Raw genomic sequence first — 27191 nt, 5'->3', positions numbered from 1 at the left:
TAATGAGAAGGCAGAACTCATTGGAAAAGACCCTTATGTGGGGAAAGATTGAAGGCAAAAGGAGAAGGGGACGGCAGAGGATGAGATGGGTAGATGGTGTCATGGAAGCAATGAACATGAGCTTGGACAAACTTCGGGAGATAGCAGAGCAGAGAAGTGCCTGGACAACTGTGGTCCATGGGGTCACAAAGAGTCAGACACAACTGAACAACAAGTTATTTACATTTACCTTTAGTTGTATAGCTTTATAGTTGTATTCATATGGTTCCTGTGTGGCACTTGCACAGTAGAGTCCTAACTACCTCTTATAGTAATTTTAAATGGAATTTCTCTTTTCATCTGTCCATTCAGGATTTTGTTGGTAGTATACAGAAATGTTGATAATTTTTGTGGGTATATTTTATATTCTGCAACTTTGCTGAAGTTATCCGAATTAGTTTTTGAGCTCATTTTCTTGGAATTGGGTAAAGTGTTCCTATGGCCAAACCCCAGTTTGGTTCTAGACACCAAGATGTCAGTGAGGCTCCCCTTAGTCCTAGGCTAACAGGCCACAAAGGTGAATGGTGACACAGACCAAGCTGCTATGGAGCTGAAACCTAATGGGACACGGATCCAAGGTAGAAGGAGACCCGCTCTTTCAGTGAATAATCATCACGACTGCTCTGGGAGCAAAGCAGGGCAGGGAGTATTATTTCCATTTACAGAGGGAGAAAGGGAGGCCCAGGAGGCCAGAGCAGCTAGCCCACGGTCACACAGCTGTGGGTGGCAGAGCTGGACCTCAGCCTTGGGCCTCCCTTTCCCTCTGATTCAGGCCTCCTTCGGCACCATGCCTCCCTTTCCCCTACAGAGGACAGAGGAGAACCATGCCATTATCTGTTCACTGCTTGTGGAAAAACAAACCCAGCAGCTGTTGAGAAATTTGATCAGCTGTGGCTCCCTTGAGGCCATACTGGGTACGACCGCTGCGGTTCACGCTGTTTTCGCTGCCAGGTCATACCACTCTCAATGCCCGGACTCGGAGTTCATCCCTGGTCCTGTATTCCTAGGAGATGCTATCCTTTACCTGAGGATTTAGTCTCTGAGATCTGAAAGTCCTTTCTGAGCCTTCTCTGACAGTCTTGATGGCTGGGATTTCACGTGCAGCCGGGGTCAGCCCCACGGCCTATTTGGATCAACGTTAGGAGTTGTGATCAGTTCTGTAACATCTTCCTTTCCTCCTGGTTATTACGCAAAATGAGGGTTGGTGGTCACTAGACTCCCAAGCCTTTATTTCGCACCTGGGTCCAAGGCACGGATCAGATGTTAGCATAACAGGCACATCAACAAGCCTTTAATCATTAAGGACTTCAGTCAATATTTGTTGACCTTGTGTCATGCTTGCCATCACATCCTCCAGTAGACTGGAAGCTCTAGGTCAAGGTTTGGGCAATTTCCCCTCCCCATATTCTCTTTCTCTGGCTACAGAGAACACAACGATGCTTTCCTGGTTTTCCTACCTCTCTGATGTCCACTGGGCTTCAACTCTGGCTCCACGCCTGCTATCCAACCCCTTAATGCAGGTGACCCCCAAAAGCCTTTTGGTTCTTTGGTCTCTCTACAATGTCTTTTCCTTGACGATGCCGTTCACTTCAATGGCATCAGTGACTGCCATCTCTGCAGATGACTTTCTGATCTGCATCTCCAGCCTACACCACTCTTTGGAGCCTTGTGCGCACATCTGCAAGCCTGGCAACAACCCTAGTCGTGACCCAAGGTCTCCGCATCTCCTCCACCAACCTGGAGTTGTCCCTGACAAAACCCCCAGCTCATCCTCGTCTCTTTTCTCCTAAAGAAGTTCCTTCTCACGTCACTCTTCTAATCACATCCATAGTCTAATTTCCTGTGTTCGCCATCGTGGGGTTACCATTCTAAGTCAATGACCGGTACAACTAAGAGCGATACCAGTCACGATGATGCAAACTACTAAGAGAAGATTCAGTTAGAGGTGAGTTCTATGCAGTCGCTGGCCTTGAAATGCAGATTAGAAAGCCATCCACAAAGAGATGGCGGTGGTCAGCAGCATCACCCGCCCGAATGGGACAGGCAAGAGAAGGAGGGGTGGAGGAAAGGAGAGGCCGAGGTTGGAGCCCCTGGAGCTGGTGAGTCCCTACTGTCCCGGAAGTCTTAGGGCAACCTCCAGGAGCTCGCAGCTGCAGGCGGACTTCTGAGATGCCCGCACGGGCATCGTCCTCAGTTAAGCACTCAGGTCACCACGTGTATGCGCCACCTTGCCCGGTCCTGGGAGCTTGGCTGTTTGCACTCTCTCTCTTTCCTGCCAGATGCCCGGCTTGGTTCTTCAAGGAGGATGCTGCTGGACGTCAGGAAAGCCCGTGCTCAGGCACGGACCTTTGGAATCTAGATCTGGGCTTACCTACTAGACGGCTCCCAAGTTTGCGGTTTTGCGGGACAACTTCTCCAGGGTCTCTTCAGCCGTGCTGGCCCACCGAAGTATGGCTCCTCTCGGGCTGTGTACCGTGGCCACGGGCCTCTGCTGGAAGCGGCCCTCCTCTCTTCCTGCGGTGGGCCACTGCGGAGATACAGTTCACAAACATTTATGAAGCCGATGCAAAGGCTTGGAGGTGGGAGATGGAGACTGGTACAGAAGGAGCCCCAGAAGACTGTCTGAGCATGGGGGAGGTGTAGAGTGTCAGTGGGGGCCACCTTTTGAAGGGCTTTGAATGCCAAGCAGAGGATTCTTCTGTATTGTATTACAGCCACTGGAGCATTTATTAAAGGGCTTGAAGGGATGAATAAATGACAGGTGGGCTGGAAAAGAGCCCTCTCAGCATAAGAGAGAAGGTCTGGGGGTGGGGCCTGCGTGTAAGTTGACGTCAGAGGCGGGGCCTGCGTAGGAGAGGACGCCGGGGGCGGGGCGAGACCTACAACTGTAGCTGGGTGACCCTCCTCTGTCAGGCCGGGCGGCCACGCTCCGCCCCGAAAGGACCTCAGGTACACCAGCTGGAGGGCCTGGAGTCGGGAGCCCAGAGCAGCAAGGTAGGAGACCTCACGGGCGGAGCCTGGGCGGGGGTCTGGGGAAAGAGGACCATTGCGCATGCGCACGCGCATGCTCCAGGCGCATCCTTGCCGGCTGCCTTGCGGTTCCAGAATCTCTGCTCAGCCCGGTGCCTGCACGTGTCCCAGAGTGGAAACTGACACCACCGTCCCCCACCCCGAATCCGCCCCCCCCCAGGATAGGATACATTGTAACCCAGTCCTGGTTTCTTGCCGACTATGAACGTTGTGCTAAGGCCTGGGGGCTGGAGATGGAGGGCAGATGGGGAACGGGAGCCCAAGTCTTCTGCCTTTCATGCCGATGTTTTGGTTAACCAGACCCGTTGGCCGGGCCTCGGCCAAGGGCAGCCACTTAGCCATTAGACGGGGCTGCTCCCGGGTGTAAGAGAGAGGGGCCGTGGGGTGACAGGAAGCCGAGCCCAGGGGCTAATCGCGGACTTCCCAGAACGGCCCCTGGAGCCACGGGGCGCTCGTAGAATCTCCCCTCTCTGACCGCTCCTCCCACCTCACTATAAGCCCTCTGCACCTCTGGCTCAACTAGTGCAATAGACTCTTTTTGGGGGGATGTGGTGGGGGTGGGGCTGAGCCAGGGTCACACCGTTAGTAAGTGTGTGATTTGAACCCAGGAAGGTGGGTCTTCCCAGGCCCCATGCTCTACATCTGTGGCCCCTAGTTGCCCCTGAATCAGGAAGATAAGTGCACATGGAACCTCAGGAACTTACCGCGTGTCCCTGGGCAAGTCACTGCACTGTCTGTTGTTACCTCGACTATCAAAGGGAGATGATAAAAGCTTGTGTCTTCCAGGGTTGTTGTGAGGACTTTGTTGGCCAGGGCTCTGAGCACCAGAGTGCAGAGGGCCATACAGGGGGTGGGCCCTGGAGAGAGCCCTGGTATGCCTCAGTTTCTTCATCCACCCAGCAGCAATAGCTCTGTTTACCTGGCAGAGCTATTGCATAGGTTAGATGCACTTTCCCAGCCATTAACAGAAGTCAAAAGCTTTGTTCTGGGCAGCTGGGTGGTACAGTGGTTAGACCTCCAGGAGGCCCTGAGTTCAAATGTGGCCTCAGACACCCAGGGAAGGTCACTGAACCCTGTTTGCCTCAGTTTCCTCATCTGTAAAGTGAGCTGGAGAAGGAAATGGCAGACCACTCCACTATGTCTGCCAAGAAAAGGCCCCCCAAACAGGGTCACAGACAGTCGGACACTGCTGAACAACGTCACAGAATTTTTCTTGCCTCGGAACGTAAATTTATTTATATTCTTGACTTTATAGATGGAATCTCCCAGTGAGCCCGAGCCCAAAGGCATGTTTGAATGCCAGTTGTGTGGCCTGACTGCGCCGTACAGCTACGTGGGGCAGAAACCTCCCCATACCCGTACTGTCGTGTGAGTATCTGCCTTGGGGAGAGCTGTCTGAGTGATGACAAGTGAGCAGTGGCTTGTGTGTCCTTGATTTTCTCCAGTCTGGGTCCCATTAGCCGAGATTGCAGGGCTGGCTTTGAACAGCTGGGTTGAAATTCATCCCAAGATGTGCTCTGGTCACAGGATGAAATATCCAACAAGCCTGAGAAGCAGTAGGAACTGTCAGAGGAAATTTATGGGCCTCACTTTATTTTGGGTGGGTGGCTTGAACCCGCGCCAGCACTGCCCATGAAGAGGCAGGGGAGCATCCTCTGGGGCCATGAACGTCTCTGCAGGGGATGGTGCCGCCGGCCGGGCTCAAGGGGGCTCTACTGAGGTTGATGTCCCTTAGAGAGGACCTACCCCCAGAGCTGGTGACCAAGTCCCTTTTCCTCTTGTTGCTCAAATCGGTGACAAGTGGAAAAAAGCTTGTTTACAAACTTGCCTCGCCACTTCCTGCTTTGGCTTGTGACCTCCCCTGCTCCTTCCATCACAGAAGCCTTCTGTACCTGCAGCTCTTCCACCTGGCCTGGTGAGGACCCCCCACCTTGGTCTCCCTAGAGTCTGGGCTGCACCTATGAGGTTAACCGGGGGAGCCCAGGCCAGAGACATGGGCTGCTGGTACTGCTGGTGCTACTACTGTGGTAGGAGCAGGGGCAGGAGGTCCAGGGGCCGGGGGCCCAGGCTGGTGCTGCTGTGGTGGGGGCAGGAGCAGGGGGCCCAGGGCCCGTGCAGAGATGACAGGTGTTTCCTGGGTGCCTGGGGAGGAGCAAGGGCAACCAAGGCCTGAGTGTAGCCCTCACTCTTCTGAATGGCCAGGCCACTTTCTGCCATTCTGTGGTTGGCTTTACAGACCCCAGTGGGCTGTCACCTTCCTTCCAGTGGAGTGGGATAGACCCCTGGATTTGGAGACAACACTAACCAGCCTCTGGTTCTGCCACTTACTGGCTGTGTGACCTGTAAAATGGTGCTGAGCATACCCACCCAGCCTGACGCACAGAGTGAGCCCATGTGTGGTGGGTGCTCTGTAAAGCCTTGGCCAGGGCATCACAACGTGGGACATTGCAGCTTCTGTCTTACAAAGAGCGCTCCCCTGGGCCTCCTGTAAGTGTGGTACGTTTGAGTGCCTGGTGTTACGTGCTGTGCTTGGCGGGGGTACAGAGCCAAGGAGAGCCAGGAGCTGGGAAAATGGCATGTGGATAGTTTGGAGAGGGAGAACCGTGAGATCAGTGTGGATCAGAGAGGGAGCTGTCCCACGGCAGAGCTGGACCACAGGGGAAGGGGCTTCCTGGAGGGGCTGAGGGTGAGCACACCTCTCCGCTGCCATGTGACTGTGCTTCTGCCCACAGGAGCTTCCTCTTGGTTCTGTTCCCTTCTTCCTCTGGGGCTTTGAGCCCTTTGGCAGGAAGGTGCCCCTTCTTCTGAAGTGGGGATAGTAGAATAGTGGGATGGGAGGCAGAGGATCTGGGTTCGAATCCTTCCTCTGCTCCTTCCTGCTTGACTTTGGGCAGGTCTGGGCCTCAGTTTCCTTGTCATTTGGCAGTGAGGAGGCTGGATTAGCTTTAAATCTGAACCTGAAACCTTGATTCTACCTGGACGAGAAGTCTCCATTGGTCACTGTGCCTTTGAGTCCTCCACGGTCTGCTAGAGAAAGTGTAACCTCTGGGAACCCCAGGCCATGTGCTCACTGCCCTGGGTTCTTCCCTTTCAGGCTCCTGGAGGAATGCTATGTGCTAAAGGACCCTTTCACCTCAGACAGAGACAAATTCCTCATCCTTGGTTCTCAGTGTAGTCTCTGTAGCAAGCTGGTGTGCGTGGGCCTGGTGAGTAGTATGGGACTGGGGCCTGGAGGGGTGGGGGGAGTCCTCGGCTCAGCGAACAGTGGGACTGGGCTGGGGGAGACACAGCTGGGGGATTGGCGGGGGTCCCCTCCCCTTTCCTGGGGGCCCAGCCCCTCTGGGTGACGGGGGAAGGGCTTGAGGTGGGGAGGAGAGCAGGCCCAGCTTCCCTAATGAGAATTGCCCTTTCCTGAGAAGGCCGTGGGACAGGGGGAAGGATGTTGGCGAGGCTTGGTTTGTCAGGGCAGGCACAGGACCAGGGTGTGATGTGGGTGGGATGAGGGCAACGCATGAGAGGAGCCCAACTGGAGACAGCGAAGAAGTCTGGTCCATTTGTTGCATCGTAGCAAATGTCGTTTGTTTGATATGGCAGTCTCTGGAGAACCTTGCAGAGAATGAGAGTGGTTGTGTGCGTGTGAATGATCTCTGTGTGTTGCACTGGTTTTACGTTTCTAGGGAGGAAGTGACCCTGAATGGGTGTGGGAGTCATTTCTGAATCTGCTGGCTGGCCACAGTCAGGCCACAGATGGGACCACAAAACTATTAAGTCTGGCAGCATTTGAACGAAGCTGTCAACTCCAGTTCCCATGCTCTCCATTCCTGATGCCAGGCGGTCTCTATTAGAGCCACTTAGGAAGAGACCAGAAATCAGACAAAGTAGATAGGGGTAAGATGCAGTCGTGGGCGAGAAGGCCTAGGGCTGGACTCCCCTCTGGCCAGGCTGACGACTTCTTAGTTCAAAACCAGGAAAGAGACTGTTGAAGTAGAGGATGAGAATGGCCCATGGCTGTTGGCTCGTGCTTAGCAGCCCTTGGGGACCCTTCCCCACCATCAGCTCCCACGGTGGCATTATGTGGCCCAAGCTGGCCTGTGTCTGCTGCAGGGAAAGGGAAGACCAGTGGGAGGGAGGCAGGTAAGTGAAAGTGTCAGCACCTCTGATGATGGCCACTGGATGCAGGGCCTGGGAGCAGGAGGGAGGACAAAGAGAAGCTTTCTGTCCCTGAGGAGGGATCTCCCACCACCGCTGACCGTCTCCAGGGTCTTCTTTCCCTACTTCTGTCCTTCTCCTCGGTGCCTCTGGCTTGCCCCATCCAGGCCCAGCTTCCTCTGTCTCACTGCTACACTTTCGGAAAGTCGCCTCTGCCCTGTGCTCCTCCCTTGCCAGCTGTCTCTTTAACTCCTTGTAGTCTTTTGGCTTCTGCCCCACCTCCCCTGGGAATGCCCCCCCCATCCCTGCCTGCTCCTTCTCTGCCTCCTTCCTCAGTGCCACCTCCATGCCCCATCTCCTGAGGCTGGGTGTCCCCAGGCCCCTTCTCCTCTCTCTCCCCGCACTCAGGACCACTACTGCAGAACACTCTTTGGGAGCCCCCAACCTGCCTGATCCTCAGCCTAGGGACTTTGCTGCCCCACAGGCCGTCCCCTCCCCTCCTTTTACAGGGTGAGGATTGTTGGCTTGTCAAGTGGCTGGATTGGAAGCCAGGCTCTCCGACTGCACCTCACTGGTGGGCAGGGAGGCTTTGAACCCAGGACGCTCTTCTGGCACGGGCTTCCAGAGCCCCGTGGCTGCTCCTGCGTGGTCCTCCAGGACTCTTCACTCTTCCTCTGCCTCTTGACAAACTGATTTTCTTGATGTACAGACATGGCCATGCTCTGAGCTCACACAGGGTCACTCTCTCACTAACTGAGATTCCAAGTCTTTTCCTAGGCATTCGTAGCCCCTGGCAGGCTGGCACTGCCCTCCTGTCCCGTCTTTCTCCTTGACTTTCCTTCATGCCCTTGTCCTTTTGTCCCCACACTGAGCCTGTCAGCCCAATACCTGGTTGCCTCCTGAACCCTTCTTTTGAAATGCTCTTCCCTGACCCTCCCCGCTTTGGCCTTCCTCCGTGAAGTTGTCTGCTTTAGTTATTGACTTTGTCTCCTCTCCCTTCCAGACCTGGGTGCTTTGTGAGCCGGTAGGGAGCCTGGCTAGGCATTGCCTTCCCTGGGGTGAGCCCAGCACACAGTAACCACTTAGCACACATTTGTTAATTTGAACTGAGAAGGCTGCCCCCAGGGCCTGACTCCCTCCCCACTGACCCAGGAGCCCATCTGGGCTCACAGTCAATCAGTCTGTCTGTCATCACATACTTCTGCCAAGCATTTGAGGTAGTGCCAGGAGGTAGCCAGAGGAAATATAAGCCATTAGACCTGGGCCTTCAAGGTGAAGGAGGTGACGAGGAGACATGACCTCCTGGGCCTGATTTAGACCAACACAAGGGATCCGGCTGCCCAAGTGATAGGATTGGGAAGCTGGGGGTAGAGGGTAGAATGTGGGAGAAAGAAGAAGGGCTCCTGTGCAGGGTTCAGTGCCCATCCATGCTGTGGGCAGAAGGTGCTGTGAGGGGTGGGGGTGGGGAACCTGTAATCCAGAATGCTGCTGGGAAATTCTGAAGGCCAAAACGGAAAGGTACAGTGAGCAAGTTGGGAGCCTCCTCTCACCCACTGCACAACTACCCAGAAGGCCACTGAAGGGGAAAGACCAAATAAGGGGAATTCAGCAGAAAATGGGGCAGGATGAACTGAGAGCACACAGACCAACCAGAGAGGCTTGGCAAAGGGTGTAGGGTGTGAGGAGGAGATCAGACAAAAGACAAGCCCATTGTGCAGGGCAGAGGAGGCCAGGACCTTGAGTGACTCAGGGAGGCCTGACTCAGGGGCAGTGCCCTTGGGGTTGTGGTCCTTAATGCCTTCAGAGGGTAAATGGGAGGGGGTGGTTCCTTGGCCACGGTAGTTATCGTGGAGAACCTAGTCATCTTGTCATAAACTATCACAGAGAACGTGGGGAACGGAAGCCTTAGGCCTGGAAAAGGGTCCCTTTTTTCCACTCCCCTCCCCCCCACTCCAGAGCGTTTTATATATAGGGTCAGGTAGATTTGGGATGTGAAGGTAAAGTCAGGGAACTGGCAATAGACTGGATGTGAGGGGTAAGGATGAGGGAGGGGTCGAGGGTGACTCCCAGGGTGTGAGCTGGGGGCCTGGGAGGATGGGGGAGGGTAGGAGGGCCCAGGATTTGGGGGAAAAGAGAAGGAGTTCTGCTTGGGCCTTGTTGAGTCTAAGATGCCCGCTGGACATCCAGTTTGAGACTGGAGGATAGAGTGATCAGGGCTGCTGGATGAGCATATTGGAGAGTCATCGGTCTAGCTGTGACCACTGAGTCTGTGGGAGCCGATGAGGTCACCAAGGGATGTAGGGCCTGGGAGCACACCCTGGGGATCACCTGGGCTCTGCGTGGCTATGGTTGCTGCCAAGGAGCTGGAGACGGAGTGAGGTGAGAGAACCAAGCGGAATAGCATCTTAACCCAGAGAGGAGAGCGTACTGAGGAGAAGAGGGTGATGGGCCGAGTGCCACCTGCGGGGGCAGAGAGTGGCGAGGATGGGGAAAGCCGCTCGAGCCGGCCTGGGGAGCTCTTAGGAGACTCTGACCAGTGTCAGTTGAATGGTGAGGTTGGAAGGTGGACTGCGCAGAGAACAGGGGAGGCTCGAGGTGCCATCCGTAGACCTTCCCAAGGAATTTAGTCAGAAAAGGGAGAAAAGATATAGGACGATAGCGGGGCTCAAGGAGGGGAGACACAGCCACGTTTGTAGGCAGGAGGGAAGGAGCCAGCAGAGAGGGAGGGGTTGAAGATCAGTGAGGGAGGGGCTTCGGAGGGCAGGAGAGAGGCCGCTTCTTCATGGGAGATGGGGAAGGAAGAACTGGTGGCTGAGGGATTGGAGGGATGTTAGATGAGGAAGCTTGTAGCGAATGGCCTTTTTTTTTGTTTGATTTATTTAATATATTTAGTTTTTAGCATTGATTTTCACAAGAGTTTGAATCACAAATTTTCTCCCCATTTCTACCCCCCCCCACTCCAAGATGGCGTATATTCTGGTTGCCCTGTTCCCCAGTCAACCCTCTCTTCTGTCACCCCACTCCCTTCCCATCCCCTTTTCCCTTCTTTTCTTGTAGGGCAAGATAAATTTCTACGCCCCATTGCCTGTGTATCTTATTTTCTAGTTGCATGCAAAAACTTTTTTTTGTTGTTTTTGAACATCTGTTTTTAACACTTTGAATTCCAGATTCTCTCCCCTCTTCCCTTCCCACCCACTCTCCCTAAGACGTCAAGAAATTCAACCTGGGCCACATGCATATCATTATGTAAAACCCTTCCCCAATACTCATGTTGTGAAAGACTAATTATATTTTGCTCCTTCCTAACCTATCCCCCTTTATGCACTTTTCTCCCTTGACCCTGTCCCTTTTCGAAAGTGTTTGTTTTGATTACCTCCTCCCCCATCTGCCCTCCCTTCTATCATCCCTCCTTTTTTTTTTATCTTCTTCCTCCTTTTTTTCCTGTGGGGTAAGATACCCAATTGAGTATGTGTGGTATTCCTTCCTCAGGTCAAATCCGATGAGAGCAAGATTCACTCATTACCTCTCACCTGCCTTCTCTTCTCTTCCTGCAGAACTGCTTTTTCTTGTCACTTTTATGTGAGATAATTTGCCCCCTTCTGTCTCTCCCTTTCTCCCTCTCTCAATATATTCCTCCCTCATCTCTTAATTTTATTCTTTTTTTAGATATCATCCCTTCATATTCAACCCACCCTGTGCCCTCTGTCCATATATATATATACACACACACATACACATTTACATACACACACACACACACACACACACACACACACACACACACACACACACATATATATGCATATTCCCTTCAGCTACCCTAATACTGAGGTCTCATGAATCATACACGTCATCTTTCCATGTAGGAATGTAAACAAAACAGTTCAACTTTAGTAAGTCCCTTATGATTTCTTTTTCTTGTTCTTTTTCTTGATTACCTTTTCATGCTTCTCTTGATTCTTGTGTTTGAAAGTCAAATTTTCTATCCAGTTCTGGTCTTTTCACTGAGAAAGCTTGAAACTCCTCTATCTTATTGAAAGTCCATATTTTGCCTTGGAGCATGATACTCAGTTTTACTGGGTAGGTGATTCTTGGTTTTAATCCTAGCTCTATTGACCTCCAGAATATCTTATTCCAAGCCCTTCGATCTCTTAATGTAGAAGCTGTTAGATCTTGTGTTATTCTGATTGTGTTTCCACAATACTCAAATTGTTTCTTTCTGGCTGCTTGTAGTATTTTCTCCTTGATCTGGAAGCTCTGGAATTTGGCGACAATATTCCTAGGAGTTTTCTTTTTAGGATCTATTTGAGGAGGTGATCTGTGGATTCTTTCAATTTCTATTTTACTCTTTTACTTCTAGAATATCAGGGCAGTTCTCCTTGATAATTTCTTGAAAGATGATATCTAGGCTCTCTTTTTGATCATGGCTTTCAAGTAGTCCAATAATTTTAAAATTATGTCTCCTGGATCTATTTTCCAGGTCAGTGGTTTTTCCAATGAGATATTTCATATTGTCTTCCACTTTTTCATTCCTTTAATTCTGTGTGGGTGAGGGGAGGAAGGGAGAGGAGCTGGCTGGCCTGCAGGTCTTGAAGGGTTAATGGTGTAAAGCAGCCAGCACTTAAAGAAGTCCCCAGCAATCTCACCATTCTCTCCCATTTCAGGAGTGCAGCTTATTCTACTCGAAAAGATTTTGCCTCCCCTGCGTTCATGAGAATCTCAGTGCTTTCCCTCTGGAGATACGGCAGGATGTGGAGAAGAGATGCTCTCTGTCCAAAGTTACTTCCAGGAAGCTTGACTCGAGGACCTAATGGTCAGGCCGTGGCTGCCCCTCGCTGTCAGGACACTTTTCTTCCGTTTTGTTCCTGTGAACAGAAGAGCCTCCATCGGCCGTCATTGTGGTCTCTAAAGGGGGCTAGAGGTGTCCGGGTGGCCAAGCCCCGATTAGAGGGTGTCTTCATATTGCTGGTCACTGTTTCCAACCCCAGAAACCAGTGGGAATTCTGGTTTCAGTTGTTGTGAATAAGTCTAATCCAGAGGCTTCTTTGCAGTAGGCCCCAGAGTTAGTCCCAAGCCACTATGGGCCCAAAGGTGCTGCACAGTGCCACTGAGCGAGGCCCCTCTGAGCAGGACAGTCCTTGCCTTTGGCACCCATCCATGGTGGCTGAGAGAGAAGAAGGGAGAAACAGATGAGAGCAACAAGAGACCCAGTCCTTTGGCCAGAGGCCCACCCCCTCTTCTTCCTCTGGCAGGGGAGGCAAGCACCAGCTTTCTCCGCCAGCCTTAGGCCCAGGCCTCCTGCAACCATCCTCTTTTCCCTTCACACTCGTGATGGAGGATCTCCTTTGCCTCCCAACAGTGCTTGGGGAGAAGCTGTCCAGGGTGGTTGCCCCTCTTGGCACCACTTTCTATGAAATATTGCGTGTTATTCCCATTTTCACATATTTGGCTTTTTCAGGCCCAGTAGCAGTCTAAGTCAGCATCATGCTAGGGAGGGCACACCAGAAATGTACCAGAGACTCTCCACAGTCACCATATTCCATCTTTTCCTCCTCCAGGCCGGGCCCAGGCCCATTGACAGGGGCAAGGACAGGGGAAGGGCCCTGCCTTCCTGGCTTGGATGACTTTTGGTTTACTGAGAGGTTCATGCTGGGATTGGATGTGACCTATTTTAAAATGGCCCTGTTTTTAGAAGGAAAGAGTGGCATGTTTTGCCTGATGGGACTGGATTTAATTCTAGCATCGTGTTGTTATGCCAAGCCTTATGCGTGCTGCCTGAGTTAAGAGACTTTGAGGATTACAGGGGAAAGAGCTCCAGGTTTCAATCCAGTCTCTGTCAGTAGGTACTGGTTACTGAGGGAAGCCTAGAGAACAAGAGGAGTCTCACTTCCCACAGAGCACCAGCTGCTGGGATCCGGGGAAACATTTCATCCCATCGAGTGAACAGATCACGAATAAGCCGCCAATTGACTTTTAAAAATAGTTTATTCTTTTAAAAACCTTTTAAGGCAAACCGTACCTTGAAATTAGCTTTTTACATTCATCAGTCTTACGGTGTGACATCCCAAGAACACAGGTTCCTATAAAGTCAAGCTAGAAATCCTTAGTGGATACTCTCAGTTCCGTCTCCTCTTAGTGAATGTGTGCTCATACAAGAGATAACACATTGGAAATGGCTCTAGACCTGTTTCTACTGTGCCAAACAGGAGACAGCCATGCTGCATCGCTGGGAATAGAAAAAGGCCATCTCCCTTCCTCCCTCCTCCCTTCTGCAAGTGTCCGACGGCAGCTTGGCACTCAGGGCTTCCCTGTTCCTGAGGTCTTTGAACTTTTCATTTCAGCCCTGTTCCATCCCTGGCCTGCCGTCATCCAAGATCGTGAGAGACATTCATCTGCGTTAGTGGGGTTATACACGGAAGCTTCCTCAGTAGCTGCTCCTTTTGAATTATCCCTGTTTAGTAGTGTTATGAATGAACAACCTTCACCAAACTTGGCGACATTTTCAGGGCAGTAAAGGCACCTAAGAAGTTTTGAGATAAATGTAAGAGATAAACCAAGAGACAAAATACCTCACTCCGGAAATTGGCAATTTCTGTCCAGGTCCAGTGAGATCCTCCCTCTTGGAGGTCCTGGCTTAGTGGAAGCGAAAAGAAACATGGGCATTTTTATGAGTCAGCCGAAGAAAGGGCCATGACACCAGGGGGCACACACTGCCTTTGGCAGCATGGCATGATGAGCCAAGAACTTGATGGATCTCAGGAGTGTTGCCTGCAGTCACAATTCTGTGGCCTTCCCTCTTAATGACTGAGCGCAGAGATGTAAGCTTCTACAGGGGACAGTTTTCTTTGGTAAGAATACTTGATAATAAACAGCAGCAGCAGAGAGAGAGAGAGAGAGAGAATTGGGTCACCTTTGTTAGGCAAACAGTATTTAGTGAAATGTTGGTCAGCTGATTGAAAGAAAGAATAGCCAGTTTGTGCAAACTGGCCATTGGACATGGCAGGTCTTGCCCTGGTTAGTTGGCCAATAAGAATCGACCAAGTGCCTACTATGTCCAGGCACTTAAGTTAATGCAACAGACTAAGATGAAATCAATTTTGGGTGACTAAGTAGAAATGAAATGTTCCCTAATAAAAGTCTTATTTCCAACATGTAGAAGGAGCTGACTCAAATTTAGAATTCCCAATTGATAGCGAAAAGGATATGAACAGGCAGTTCTCAAGGGAAGAAAATATGAGCTTTCACAGCCACGTGAAGAAATGTTTCAGGTTACTAATGATTAAAGGTTCTTCCTCACATCCATGTGATTGAGAAAGTTGACAAAAGAGCAAAATGGCAAATTTTGGAGAGGCTATGGAAAAGCAGGTCCAATGATGCTCTGTTGGTGGAGAATGGTCCAGCCATTCTGGAAAGCAATTTAGAACAGTGCCTAAAAAGTCAGTATAGATGCATACTCTTTGGTCGAGCAGTAATACCTTTACTTGGCTTATACCTCAGAGAGATCAAAGAAAGAAGAGTTAGAAACCATCAAGTAGGGAGTACCTGAACTAATTATGGCTTATGAATGCAATGTCTTGTGTGTCAAGAAATAAAAAAAGATGTTTCCAGAGAAACCTGGGAAGACTCTTCTGAACTGACTTAGGGGCAAGAGATCAGAACCAGAATGCTGTGTACAGTAACAACATTGTAAAGATAAGCAACTTTGAAAGACTTAGGATCTTGGGTCAATGAAATGGCCAACCACGATTCCAAAGGACCAAGGTTAGTACATGCTGCCTACCTCCTGGTAGATTGGGGATGGAATCTCTGCACAATGAGACAAACATCTGTGGACCTGACCAATGTGGGGATATGTTTTGCTTGACTGCATATTTGTTACAAGAGTTTTGTTCTTCCTTTCTTTTCCCCATTGGGGGAGAAAGGGAGGTGAAGATAGAAAATAAATGCCCGTTAATTGGAAAAAAAGATTTAATTAAAAAAGAAATGCCATAGCTTTTAAATCAAAATGACCAGAACTTTGCGTTGTTCCACCTACTTTGTATTTCTAATCTGCCAGAAAACCACACACCTTATTGACATTGTAAGAATTCACAGAAGACGCAGATTTAAAAGCCTATCATGTACATCACGGATGTTACTTTGGTTGATTAAAGTACCTTTGCATCATGGGATTTGTTACTGTAGTAATGCACTGTCCCTCCAGATGTCCCTGTGGATGGAGTTCCCATTATGAGGACATGGAAAGAGCTTGGGAGACAGCTCCCGGCATCAGCCTGAAGGGCAGTAGAGTAGCCCGTTGCCTAAATGAAGCCTCCATTTGTTTCTTTATTTGTTCAGTCGTGATGCACACATTCAGGGAGATACTCCAGAGCACTCACTATTTTCCCTGCACTACGCACTGCTGCCATTTTTATTTTTATTTGTATTTGTATTTTTTATTTTTGCTCTTTCTTAACCTATCCCCCTTTATTGAATTTTCTCCCTTGACCCTGTCCCCTTTCTAAAGTGTTTGTTTTTGATTACCTCCACCCCCATCTTCCCTTCCTTCTATCATCACCCCCCCCTTTTTTATCTTTTTCTTCCTTCCTTTTTCCTGTGGGGTAAGTTACCCAATTGAGTATGTATGGTATTCCCTCCCCAGGCCAAATCCGATGAGAGCAAGACTCACTCACTCCCCCTCACCTGACCTCCCTTCCCCTCCTACAGAACTGCTTTCTCTTGCCACTTTTATGCAAGATAATATACCCCATTCTATCTCTCCCTATCTCTCTCAACACATTCCTCTCTCATCCCTTAATTTTATTTTATTTCTTTTAAATATCTTCTCCTCATCCTCAACTCACCCTATGCTGACTCTCTCTCTTTCTCTCTCTCTCTATATACTCATACATATATACATAAATACACACTCACATACAAATATACATAAACGTATACGTATATGCATATTCCCTTCAGCTACCCCAACACTGAGGTCCCATGAATCATACATGTCATCTTTCCATGTAGGAATGTAAACAAAACAGTTCAACTTTACTAAGTCCCTTGCAGTTTCTTTTTCTTGATTACATTTTCATGCTTCTCTTGATCCTTGTATTTGAAAGTCAAATTTTCTATTCAGTTCTGGTCTTTTCACTGAGAAAGCTTGAAACTCCTCTATCTTATTGAAAGTCCATATTTTGCCTTGGAGCATGATACTCAGTTTTGCTGGGTAGGTGATTCTTGGTTTTAATCCTAGCTCCATTGACCTCTGGAATATCGTATTCCAAGCCCTTCGATCTCTTAATGTAGAAGCTGCTAGATCTTGTATTATTCTGATTGTGTTTCCACAATACTCAAATTGTTTCTTTCTGGCTGCTTGTAGTATTTTCTCCTTGATCTGGGAGCTCTGGAATTTGGTGACTATTCCTAGGAGATTTCTTTTTGGGATCTATTTGAGGAGGCGATCTGTGGATTCTTTCAATTTCTATTTTGCCCTGTGGCTCTAGAATATCAGGGCAGTTCTCCTTTATAATTTCTTGAAAGATGATATCTAGGCTCTTTTTTTGATCATGGCTTTCAGGTAGCCCAATAATTTTAAAATTATGTCTCCTGGATCTATTTTCCAGGTCAGTGGTTTTTCCAATGAGATATTTTACATTGTCTTCCATTTTTTCATTCCTTTGGTTCTGTTTTATAACATCTTGATTTCTCATCAAGTCACCAGCTTCCACCCACTCCAATCTAATTTTCAAGGTAGTATTTTCTTCAGTGGTCTTTTGGACCTCCACTTCCACCTGGCCAATTCTGCCCCTCAAGGCATTCCTCTCCTCATTGGCTTCCTGGAGCTCCCTTGCCATTTGAGCCAGTCTATTCTTCAAGGTGTTGTTTTCTTCAGTGTATTTTTCATCAATTTTTTGGGTCTCCTTTAGCAAGTCACTGACCCATTTTTCATGGTTTTCTCGCATCCTTCTCATTTCTCTTCCCAATTTTTCCTCTACTCTCCACCTTGCTCCTCCAAATCCCCTTTGAGCTCTTACATGGCTTGAGACCAGTTCATGCCTTTCTTGGAGGCTTCTGTCGCAGGCTCCCTGACCTTGTTGACCTCCTCCGGCTGTATGCCTTAGTCATCTTTGTCACCAAAGTAAGAATCAAAAGTCTGAGACTGAATCTGGGTGCATCTTTGCTGCCTTGCCATATTCCCAACCAACCAACTAAACCCTTGAGTTTTTCAGCGGGGCATGACTGCTTGTAGACTAAAGAGTTCTATGTTCCAAGCTTGGGGGGATGCGCCAGCTCCGCCACACCAGCACTCCTCCCTCCCCAAGAACCCCCAACCCGAACTGGACCCAGATCCTCAGCAGGCTCTGCACTCCTGCTCTGATCTGCCACCCAATTCCTCCCACCAGGTGGGCCTGGGGCCAGAAGCAACTGCAGCTGTAGTTCTGCAGCTACCCCACCTCCACTGCTCCCAGGGCAGCAGCCAAACCGCGAACAACTTCCACTCCTGCAGCTTTTCTCACTAACCTTCTCTGTTGTCTTTGGTTTTTGTGGGTTGAGAAGTCTGGTAACTGCCGCAGCTCACTGATTCAGGGTGCTAGGGCACGCTCAGCCCGGCTCCTGGTCTGGTTAGTCTGCACTGCCCACGCTGGGCTCTGCTCCACTCCACTCCCAGCTCTTTGTGGGGTAGACCTCACCCAGAGACCATCCAGGTTGTCCTGGGCTGGAGCCCTGCTTCCCTCTGCTCTTTTGTGGGTTCTGCAGTTCTAGAATTGGTTCAGAGCCATTTTTTACAGGTTTTTGGAGGGACTCGGTGGGGAGCTCACGCTAGTCCCTGTTTTTCAGCCGCCATCTTGGCTCACTGCTGCCATTTTTAAAAGTGAAATTGCCTTGAAGCTTGCCCTGAGTGCCTCAAAACTGGGCTCAAGCCCTATAGCAGTTGGTTTGTGTAGGTAAGGTGGGGGAGGGGAACAGTCCTTCCCTGAGCAGTAGGGTCTAGGGCGTGGAGACCCAGCTCTTCTCAGACGGTCGTCGCCACAGCTTGGTGTTCCCTGCATCTCTTGGCCCTCCAGGTATAAGGTCTCCTAGTCTTTCAAGGCACTTTAAAGATGGGGGCACAGTGGATGGGGAGTAGGGAGGCTCTCTGCCCTTTCATAGGAGCCCCAACTAGGGCATCAGAAAGAAATGCCATGTCCTTGAGCCAGTACTGATGGGGTGCCTCTTTTTGGAGGTGTTTGGGTTTCATTCCACATAGTGGAACAAACATAGCCTTCCTCTTTCAGGCAGGTATGAACCTGTGAATATAACTTAAGGTTGGGAGGTAATTCACCAAGGACTTTGAAGGCACTCAGTAGTGTTCCATGTCTCAGTAGGACTGCTAAGACATGGCCCAGGTGCCCCCAATCCACCGACTTCCCTGCACAATTCCCTTTGAAACTCATTCATATCATTCACTCACTGGAAGCATCATCCAAGAGTCACTCAGTGTTGAGGGATGCCAAGGTTCTCTAAGAGGGTCTGCTTGGGAGAGTGAAGGCAGCATAGAGCAGGAAGGAGAACAGAGAAGGGAGTCAGGACGCCTGCTTTTTGAGTCCCAGCTGTCACCTCCCACGTGACCTTGGGCACACAGCCTCCCTGGCCTCTGCTTCCTCATCGATCAAATAAAGAGCTTGGACTAGCTGATCTTTAACATTGCTTCCAGCTCGAATCTTTCTGGAACCTGTTTTCCATGGACTTCCCCTCCCACTCGCATTTTTAAAAAGTCATATTAAATTTCATTCCTCATACATTTCTGAACTGACATTACAAGGCATCCCTGGTCCGAGACATCTCCCAACCTTGCAGGATGGAGCTGAGCAGCATGAACATCATTGTTGAATTGAGAGGTAGGGAAGACAGACCTATGGAAGGTGCCCGGGATGGAGCAGGGCTGGAGTCCCAGTCTGTTGGCTGCCCATCCAGTGATGTCTAGACATTCCCAGTATCGTTTCTGACAACATCCCAGCAGACCCAAAACTCTCAGCAAGCCCCTGTGGTTCTAAAGTTTCCAGCCTTCTTGGGAGCTCCCAGGGCTACACTTGAGTGCCCTGGTGGCTAGAGACACCAAGCCCCTGGGAAGTGGTTGGCAGGTAGTGTCTCACACATCTGTCTTCTGACAGGCTTTGTGTCATCCGCTCAAGACCAGACTCGTATTACATGTTTTACAAGGGGGATTCCCTCCCTTCTGGGCACGTCAGGAGACAGCCCCAAAGCTTTGTGGGATGAATGGCTCAATAAAAACCCGCCATTCAGTTTGTAAAAGGAACTCACTGGAAACTTGGCCAAATGAAAGGATTAATTCTTCATGTTGGAGGAGTATCTTTAAGATGAAGTGTTTAGAGCTGAAAAGGAGAACTCTAGCTGGCTTTGGGGGCACAGGTGCTGAGAGAGGAGGACCCAGGGCAGAACCCGGCTTCCTCCTTGTTCCCCATCAGGGACTGTAGCATGTGAGTACCATGGACAGAGGAGAGAGAGCAGGCTCATTACTATTGCTGTTTGTCACCCAGGCTGTCTCATGGGCATGAATCTTTTGGGTTTGGGCTTGTGGCATGGCTGCCAGAGAGCAGTGTCCTCTCTTTTGCCCTGTAACTGGTGAAGCAAAGGTGCTGTGCTCTTCCCCCTTGTTCCTGCCCTAGTCTGCGCCTGGATCGGTGCAGAGGCTACGGGTAAGTTTAAGTTCCAGAAGACAAATGACCTCCTCTTTAGAGCTGGCTTTCTGTGCTTAAAAAAGGCCTTCTGGGAGGCAGGTGACCTCAGGATCATCATCCCCTTTTTAGAAAGGAGAAGACTGAAGGTCAGAAGGAAAAAGTGCTTTGCCAAAAAAAAAAAAAAAGGGAAAAAAACCTGAAGTCTTGTATAAGCATCTAATGACTCATCAGGTCCCAGGTTAGCCCTTGAAAGAGCACAGGCTGCCCTGCCCATGGAGGTCCAGGCCTTTGTCATTGGCTGCGAAGCCAAGACCAGCCTTGGACACAAACGGACATCTGAAAGTACGTTAGATGAAAATGGAAAGGAGGGAGCTCTGCCTTTGGGGACCCCTGAGCTGCTGCTTCTGGTGAGCCGGCACCTCAGTCTCCTCACTGTGTCTGCTTGCAGGTTGGGTCACAGCTGCCTGGGTTCCACAGTGGTGGTGCGTGGGCATGCAGAGACAGCTTCTGCATTTCCAGCCCTGTTTGAGGGCTCATCACTGATTTCGACGCGTGGCCCACACCTGTCACTGCTCCCATGGCTTTGGTGCTTTCCCGACAACTCACCACTCATGGTTTTCCTTGGTCTGGCTCTGTCAGCTTTGGCTTGGCCCCTCTCCAGTGGCTTCTCCCTGGGGACAGACAGGCCCAGTGTTCTCCCTAGTGGGAAGCTCATGGATTTGGGGAGGAGAAGAGGACAGAGTGGCCTGTTCCCAAGCAGCAAGGAGTCCAGAGGCTTAGAGAAGAGGGGCTATTTTAGCCTTTTCATTCATACCAAGGGCTGTCCACCTTCAGTGCCCAGAATACAGTAGTTGTTAGCACCCCTATTTGTAAGCATCTCCTGAGGTACTGTTGGACTGCACGAGAATGTGAGATCTTGTGATGAAATCATGGAAAGGTTGGGTTGTCCTTGGTGATCATGCACCAGGGATGGATCCCTGGAGGCTAAGGCCTGGGCTCCAGGCAAGTCAACCTCCCCTCTGTTCCTGATCTGCTTGAGGGCCATAGTGGTCCCAGCAATGAGGTTCTGAGGTTCTTTCTTCTAAGGTTGCCATATACTTATCAAATTCTGACTTTCAGAGGAAGAGAGTTTGGCCCAATGGAAACAGCACTTGGACACTCTTTTAGAGGGTGGGCCTCTGTCCTTTAAAAAAATGGAGCCTCCCTTCAAACAGGGAGTGTGACAGACATGCTCTTTGGTACGCAGAATCTGTCAGTCATGTCCCTCTACACCGCTGGGTCAAATTTTGCCCTCACAAGGGTTTGTAATAAAGGTCTGGGAAACATTGAGCAGGAGAGGGCAATAAGCATTGTTTGTTTCATGACTGTGAGTCAAATACAAGACCAACTTTGATGGAGACAGAATGGAAGGGTCTGCCTTTCTGAAGAGACACCTAATTCCCAGTGTTGTGAGTGCGTGCCCTTTTCAGACCCCTTCACCATCCGGCCCAGAATGAGAGCAAGCCTGCAGCCTTTCAGAGAGGGTGACCCCTGCTCCTGTGCCTGGCTCCTGCAGGTGGGAGAACTGGAGGTGAGTGGCTTCCCTTGAGTCCTGGCTTCCAGGAGTCCTGTGGGGAGGGAGGCCTTGCTGGGTCACAGGCGCCTGGATACAGGGGAGCTGTCCCACTGTCCACTCAGCATGGAAGAGGGATTGAGACTATGGCCAGTTGTAATCTGTCACAGACTGGGGTGAGATGGAGGTAGAGACAGATGCCCCAAGACCCATTTCTGTGTGGGGATCACTAGAGGAATGTGCATATGGATCATTTTTTTTGGAATTTAAACTTGCTTACTCCAAGATTGTAGAGGAAAAGTCAATGAACATCCCTTAGGTGATCCAGATTTCCCATTCTAAAGAGGACTTGGGGATCCCTGGGGTGGGAGCATCAAGACCTCAGTGGGCTCCAGTGCTCATGGTTGGAAAAGAAAGTGCTTTGTCCCTTGGAGTCTGAATCAGCAGGAACAAGCTCAAGATGCAGTGTTCTGTTATTAGGGGCTATTGCTGACAGGATGCTCTGGAGGCTGTTTATCGGTCATAATTAACATGGAAGGAGAAGACGCTTTTAATTCAACATGTTTTAGATAGATAACTGCAGATGAAGAGAAGTGGACAGAAATGTACAATGTGATCTTTAATTCTTGTGATCAACATTTCTGTGGCTGCTGGAGAAGGGATTCCAGGAATAGTTCAACATGGCAAATAAAAGGAGGCTGTGCTCACTCAACATCTCCCGAAACAGCCAAGACATGGTTATACCCTGAAAGTAAGCAGAAGCCACTGTCTATTCTGAAGAATCATCTTGTTTCCCCAGGTCATTTCTGTCAGTAAACTGTATGGCCCTAAGGTAAGATGGCCAGGCCACCCAACATCCTGGCATGCTAAATCCAACTGGCTTCATTTTCTCTCCTAGGGAGTTTGTTACCAAAAACCAAAAACAAATAGGTTGCGAGGTTGTAGAAAAAAGGAGCAAAGGAGCCACCTTGACAAAATGCAGACAAGGGAAAAGAAAGGGAAAGGTGGATAGGATGTTAAGAACGAATCCCTAGGTGTATGCCATGGTCAGTTGAGTCCAAAGCATGCTGGTTCATCTCTGGGGAAGAGGCAATTTGTACTGATGGGTCCAAAGGTGGGGGAAAGATTCAAGAGGGGCAGGAGAAGGACTGGTTTATAAGACCTGGCAAAACAAACCAATCCCAAACAAGCATTGTCCAGGAGAGATGTGACCAGACCCGAGGCAGGTCAGTCAGGTAGCAAGCCCAGGTGGGAAGAGAGTGAAGAACAAGAGAAGGGTGTGGTGTGTTGGCTGGATCCCATGAGGAAGACTGAATGGCCCTGGAGAGGGAAGCAGGAGGGCAGAGTTGGAAGAGCCCCTCCCCTCCAGGACTTTGCATTTGCTGGCTGTAAGATGAAAAGGGCCTGATGAGATAATTAGGTCCTTTCTAGCCCTAAGAGTCACATTCTAAGATTCAGATGTCACTCAGTTCCTGCTGACCCAAAAAGCAGTTTCAGAATCTGTGATGTTAAGCACTGAAGCCCTTCTAGATTCTGCAAATCAGCCCTTTCTGTGTTGGCGTGGAGAACACTGTTCTGGAGTTTGCTGCATAAATGTGAGATCAGCCGTCTTGGCACAATCTCAACAACTGCAAATGTAGATATCTAATGCAGCCTTTGGATTTTTGACTAATTTAAAAAAAAAAAGCCTTTTGAAAAGATCTTAAGGTAAAAAGGTACCATGATACTCATTGAAATTCTGATGGAAGTGAAATCTTTCTAAGAAATCCTTTGCTGCCTGTTGAGTACCCCAGCCTTCCATCCACTCCAATTATGACTTGAGGACATTTTCAGGAAGGCTCCATTGTTATCCAGACTAGCATAGAATGAGCATGAGAACCCAAGGCGATAAGCAGAACTAACAAAGTCCTTATTATGAGGTTACCAATTAACCAAATACAAAATCAAATAATATAAATAAATCTGCATTTGATCAAAATCATGTGCCTTAACAGAATCAGACAGAATCCCCCAATTCTACCCTGACTATCCAAGACCCTCTCATCATCAGCTTTTGGATACTTGGCAAACTCTCTGAAATACTGTTTCAAAAACCAATAGAAATGTGGCACTCCAGCTGTCTGGATCATGATTGATTTCCATGTTCTAGGATTAAAACACAGCTGACATTTGTGCAAAGTCTTTTTGCTCCCATCTATCATTAATATTTCTGTTGGCTTTAAATATTCTGAAAAAATGCTGTCTTAAAAAAAACCCTAAAAAACTCAATACATATCCCTGTAGATCTCTTGCAGCAAAGGATGCAGGGCGGCATCAGATTCAGTCTTTTTGATGACTTGTACCAGCTGAGCATGCTCTGTGACCAGCTGCCGAAGGTCGGCCATCTTCTGGAGCAGCTTGGGGAAAAGGAAGTTATCGTCAGGATGGTTGTTCTGCAGGTGAAGCTGGAGCACGTTCACGATGCTCTCCTGCATCCTCTCAATGTGTCCCACGTTCAAGAGACCCGGCCGATCTAGTCTCAGAAGGAAAAAGAGGGCATCTTTAGAGCCAGTGAGAGAGTGACCCAGTGAGTAGCCCCAGGCCGGCCTGGGCTTCAGGCAGTGAGGGCAGGAACCCTCTGTGGAATTGAAAAAAGCAACCTTCTGAATCAAAACGTTAGAGATTCACATCTTAAATGGGACCAGCCCCTAATTAGATTTGCGCAGGGCCTCTCCTCTCAAGAACATGCATTTTGCTGCACCAAGAAGTTGATCTATGTAGCCACTGATCCAATAAAATGGAAAAGTAAGTTATTTAACAAGGAGAAAGAAATGAGAGTCAAGCAAAATCAACCATCATGGGCCGAGAAAAGCATCGAGAGCTGGAATGTGCAAAAGTGAGTGGAGCTCTGAGGGCCCTTGACGTGTGCTGGATCCCACACAGCTAGCAGTACCAGGACTCGCACCCAGGTCTGTGACTGGTTCCAGATCTAGCACTCTTCCTAGTACCTGGCGCTGTCCCTAGAGCAAAGGTAAATTTGGTTGAGGCATGGGGAATGTGTCTACATTCTCTACAAAGCATGGCAAAAAGGAAGTTGAGTTGGCCTCAGGAGATGGTGGTCTGAGTCCTTGCTCTGACCCCAACTGTGGGACGTAGGAAATCTCTTAACCACCGAGCCTTAATACAGGTCTTTGCGTGGCCTGCAGCACAGGACTTTGGCAAGAAGTATGTTGTTTATGGTCTGTAAACAATAAAGCATTATACAAAAGTGAGATATTGCCTTTTAAAAAGGTACATCACTAATTCAATATTTTGTCATGCATTACTATGGAAATAATCCTTCAGTCCACCTCAGTGCTTAAAAACAGGGCTTAATGTTGAGGATGCAAAGATAGAAATGAAACAGTCCCTGCCCTCAAGGGGCTTACACTCTGAGACAAGGTGAACACGAACGAATATGTTTATGTGAATTTGGGGGGGTGTATTGGAGGAGCAGGAAGGAGGCAGAAAGGAGGTGGGAGGGCATTCCAAGCATGGGGGTGGCCCCAGCTGCATTGCTTCCCTCCAGATGTCTGAACCAGGCCTAAGAACCGGGACAAAGGAGGAGAGGATTCGTTACCAATTCTAACCCTTAAGGAAGAGTGATGGGATCCTCAGCTTCTCCATGTTAGGAAAGGTCGGCCCAAGTGTCCGGGCAGAAACGGCCTCTTTGGTTCCTCTCTACAGGGTTCCTTTGGGGACAGCCTCTGCTGGCCCTAGGCGGGTCTATTTTAAGGTATGTGAGCAAGTCAAGCATTTGGTGACAAGACAGCCAACTTCTCTGCAGGGTAAGGAGGCCCAGGTTTATCTCCAGCAGAATTAGAGCCTCCCCACGAACATCAGGAAAGTACTTCAGCTTTTAACTGTTTTTAGCAGCAGAAAGCCACACTTCTAAGGGGAGAAACAGCTTTGCCTCAAAATGTTCTGTTAGAATGCCTATAGACCCACTCTGCAAGGAAAGATAAGAAGAGTAGTGGTCTCCAAGAAAAATCCCTAGCGTCCATCTGAATGACTGCTCTGACCAGGAAAATGCAAGTCAAAAAGTTACCCATCACACTGGGAAAGAGAGCAGCTGAAGTTATCTGGGCTGTGAGCAGCAAACAGGCCTGTTATTAGCTGGAGAATAAAATTAACCCATAGAGACTTCCCTTTGATCCAATGATCTCGTTACCAGGACTGTACATACCCCACCCCTACCCAAGGACGTTATACCCATCTGCATCTGTTACACCATAGTGCTTCATTTGTGATACCAAAATAATGGGAAAGGACTAGGGGCACTCATGCATGAATAGGGGGGGGAAGAAAGCTCAGACACTGTGCAATGCAAAGGCCGGGACTGTCCTCAAGGGGCTTACAGTCCAGTCGAGGGAGAACATGAAGAGGTGGCACAGTTTGAAACGGCTCCATAAATTGTGATACCACGGGATGGGAATATCGTTGTGCCATAGAAATCATAATTCATGAGAAAATACAAAGCAAGAACAGAAGACAATGATACAGCTCAAAGTTAGGCTAAAAGAGGCTTTTGTTGTTGGGGCAGCTGGGGGGTGGAGGGCCACAGGGCATGGCGCTTCAGGAAGACTCATCTCCCTGAGTTCAAATCTGGCCTCAGACACTTACTGGCAGAGTTAGCCCTGTTTGCACAGATGAAACAGCTAAATAGCAACAAAACATACCCAGGAGAAGGGATCAGAGACAAACAGGCTTAAATTTTCTTTTGTTAATGTGCTCTTGAAAAACGAAAAACCTTGTGAACAATTCGGTTTATATATGATCTTACTTTTTAATTGTGCTTGTTGAAATGTCTTGGTGGTTATTAAGTGTAGTTTTTTTCAATTTCCCAAGGAAGGTTTAAATAAATGGTCTATTTTCCATTGCAGCATCCCCAAGATTTTGAGCCCATCACATAACTTTCAAAATTACTCACCTCCACAGCAAATGATAGCAGCCACAAAAAGGGAAATGTCGCTGTCATCAAGTTCCAAGGCATTGAACTTCATGGCAAAATCAAATTTAGGTTCCAAGATGTCACAAAATGGTTTTCTTAAACTTTTCAGGAACTCACGAGTTATGAAGCCATTCCCATAGGCCACTAACATCCCATCTTTGTTCATCACTGATGACAACATTGTAAACATGGCTTCATAGACCCCGTACTTTAACAAAGTCACCTGGTCATTCAGGTCTAGGTTGCCGAAGCCGGGGATTGATTTAGCAAACTCCGTCAGCTCTGTGACAGTCTCAACAGAGGTGCACTGGCAACAGTGGAAGATCCGGACCTCTGCTTCCTTGTTCTGGATCCCGTTGGCCACCAGCTTGGCCATTAGTGTCTTTTCTGCCATGCACAGGGTTTCCATGTCATGGATGACAAAAGGCTATGGAAGAAGACACCAAAACAACTGGTTTTTAAGAGGTTTGTCTGGGTGCTGATACAATTAGTGGTGACGTGTCAACCGAGCCCCAGCTGTGGAGGAGGTGGACTGGATACAGTTGGGGGGGGGTTGGGCACTTAAGGGTCTCCTTCCCCAGGACTAGGGGGAAAAAGCAAAGTACCCAAAGATGATCTGGTCGACTGGATGAAACACCGAGGTCTGAGAGCCGGTCAGAACTCCTGGTTTCCCAGTCCAGCTCTGATTTGTCCAGTCTCAGTTTCCTTATCTGTGAAATGAGGATGGTACTCAGCTAATACACCCCCAGGGGGCTGTGTGTATCTAATGAGACAATGCATGTAAAGT

The 27191-nt window shown here is 49.2% G+C and overlaps 2 protein-coding genes across 2 annotated transcripts; one reads left to right on the top strand and one right to left on the bottom strand.

The window, feature by feature from the left end:
- Nucleotides 1-2875: 2875 nt before the first annotated feature.
- Nucleotides 2876-15392, top strand: LOC118849778 (cysteine-rich DPF motif domain-containing protein 1-like). Its single transcript, XM_036758746.1, has 4 exons — nt 2876-3033; nt 4325-4437; nt 6164-6275; nt 11883-15392. The coding sequence occupies exons 2-4, from the start codon at nt 4325-4327 to the stop codon at nt 12027-12029; spliced, it is 372 nt and encodes a 123-aa protein (XP_036614641.1). The 5' UTR covers nt 2876-3033; the 3' UTR covers nt 12030-15392.
- Nucleotides 15393-23228: 7836 nt separating this feature from the next.
- On the bottom strand, nt 23229-26941 carry LOC118849777 (peroxisome proliferator-activated receptor alpha-like). Its single transcript, XM_036758745.1, has 2 exons — nt 26384-26941; nt 23229-23947 (listed from the first exon to the last, which is right to left on the bottom strand). The coding sequence occupies exons 1-2, from the start codon at nt 26811-26813 to the stop codon at nt 23700-23702; spliced, it is 678 nt and encodes a 225-aa protein (XP_036614640.1). The 5' UTR covers nt 26814-26941; the 3' UTR covers nt 23229-23699.
- Nucleotides 26942-27191: the final 250 nt, after the last annotated feature.

The sequence above is a fragment of the Trichosurus vulpecula genome, chromosome 5 (genome assembly GCF_011100635.1).
Source record: "Trichosurus vulpecula isolate mTriVul1 chromosome 5, mTriVul1.pri, whole genome shotgun sequence".
Taxonomy (NCBI): Eukaryota; Metazoa; Chordata; class Mammalia; order Diprotodontia; family Phalangeridae; genus Trichosurus; species Trichosurus vulpecula.
This window is presented reverse-complemented; position numbering and strand designations above follow the sequence as displayed.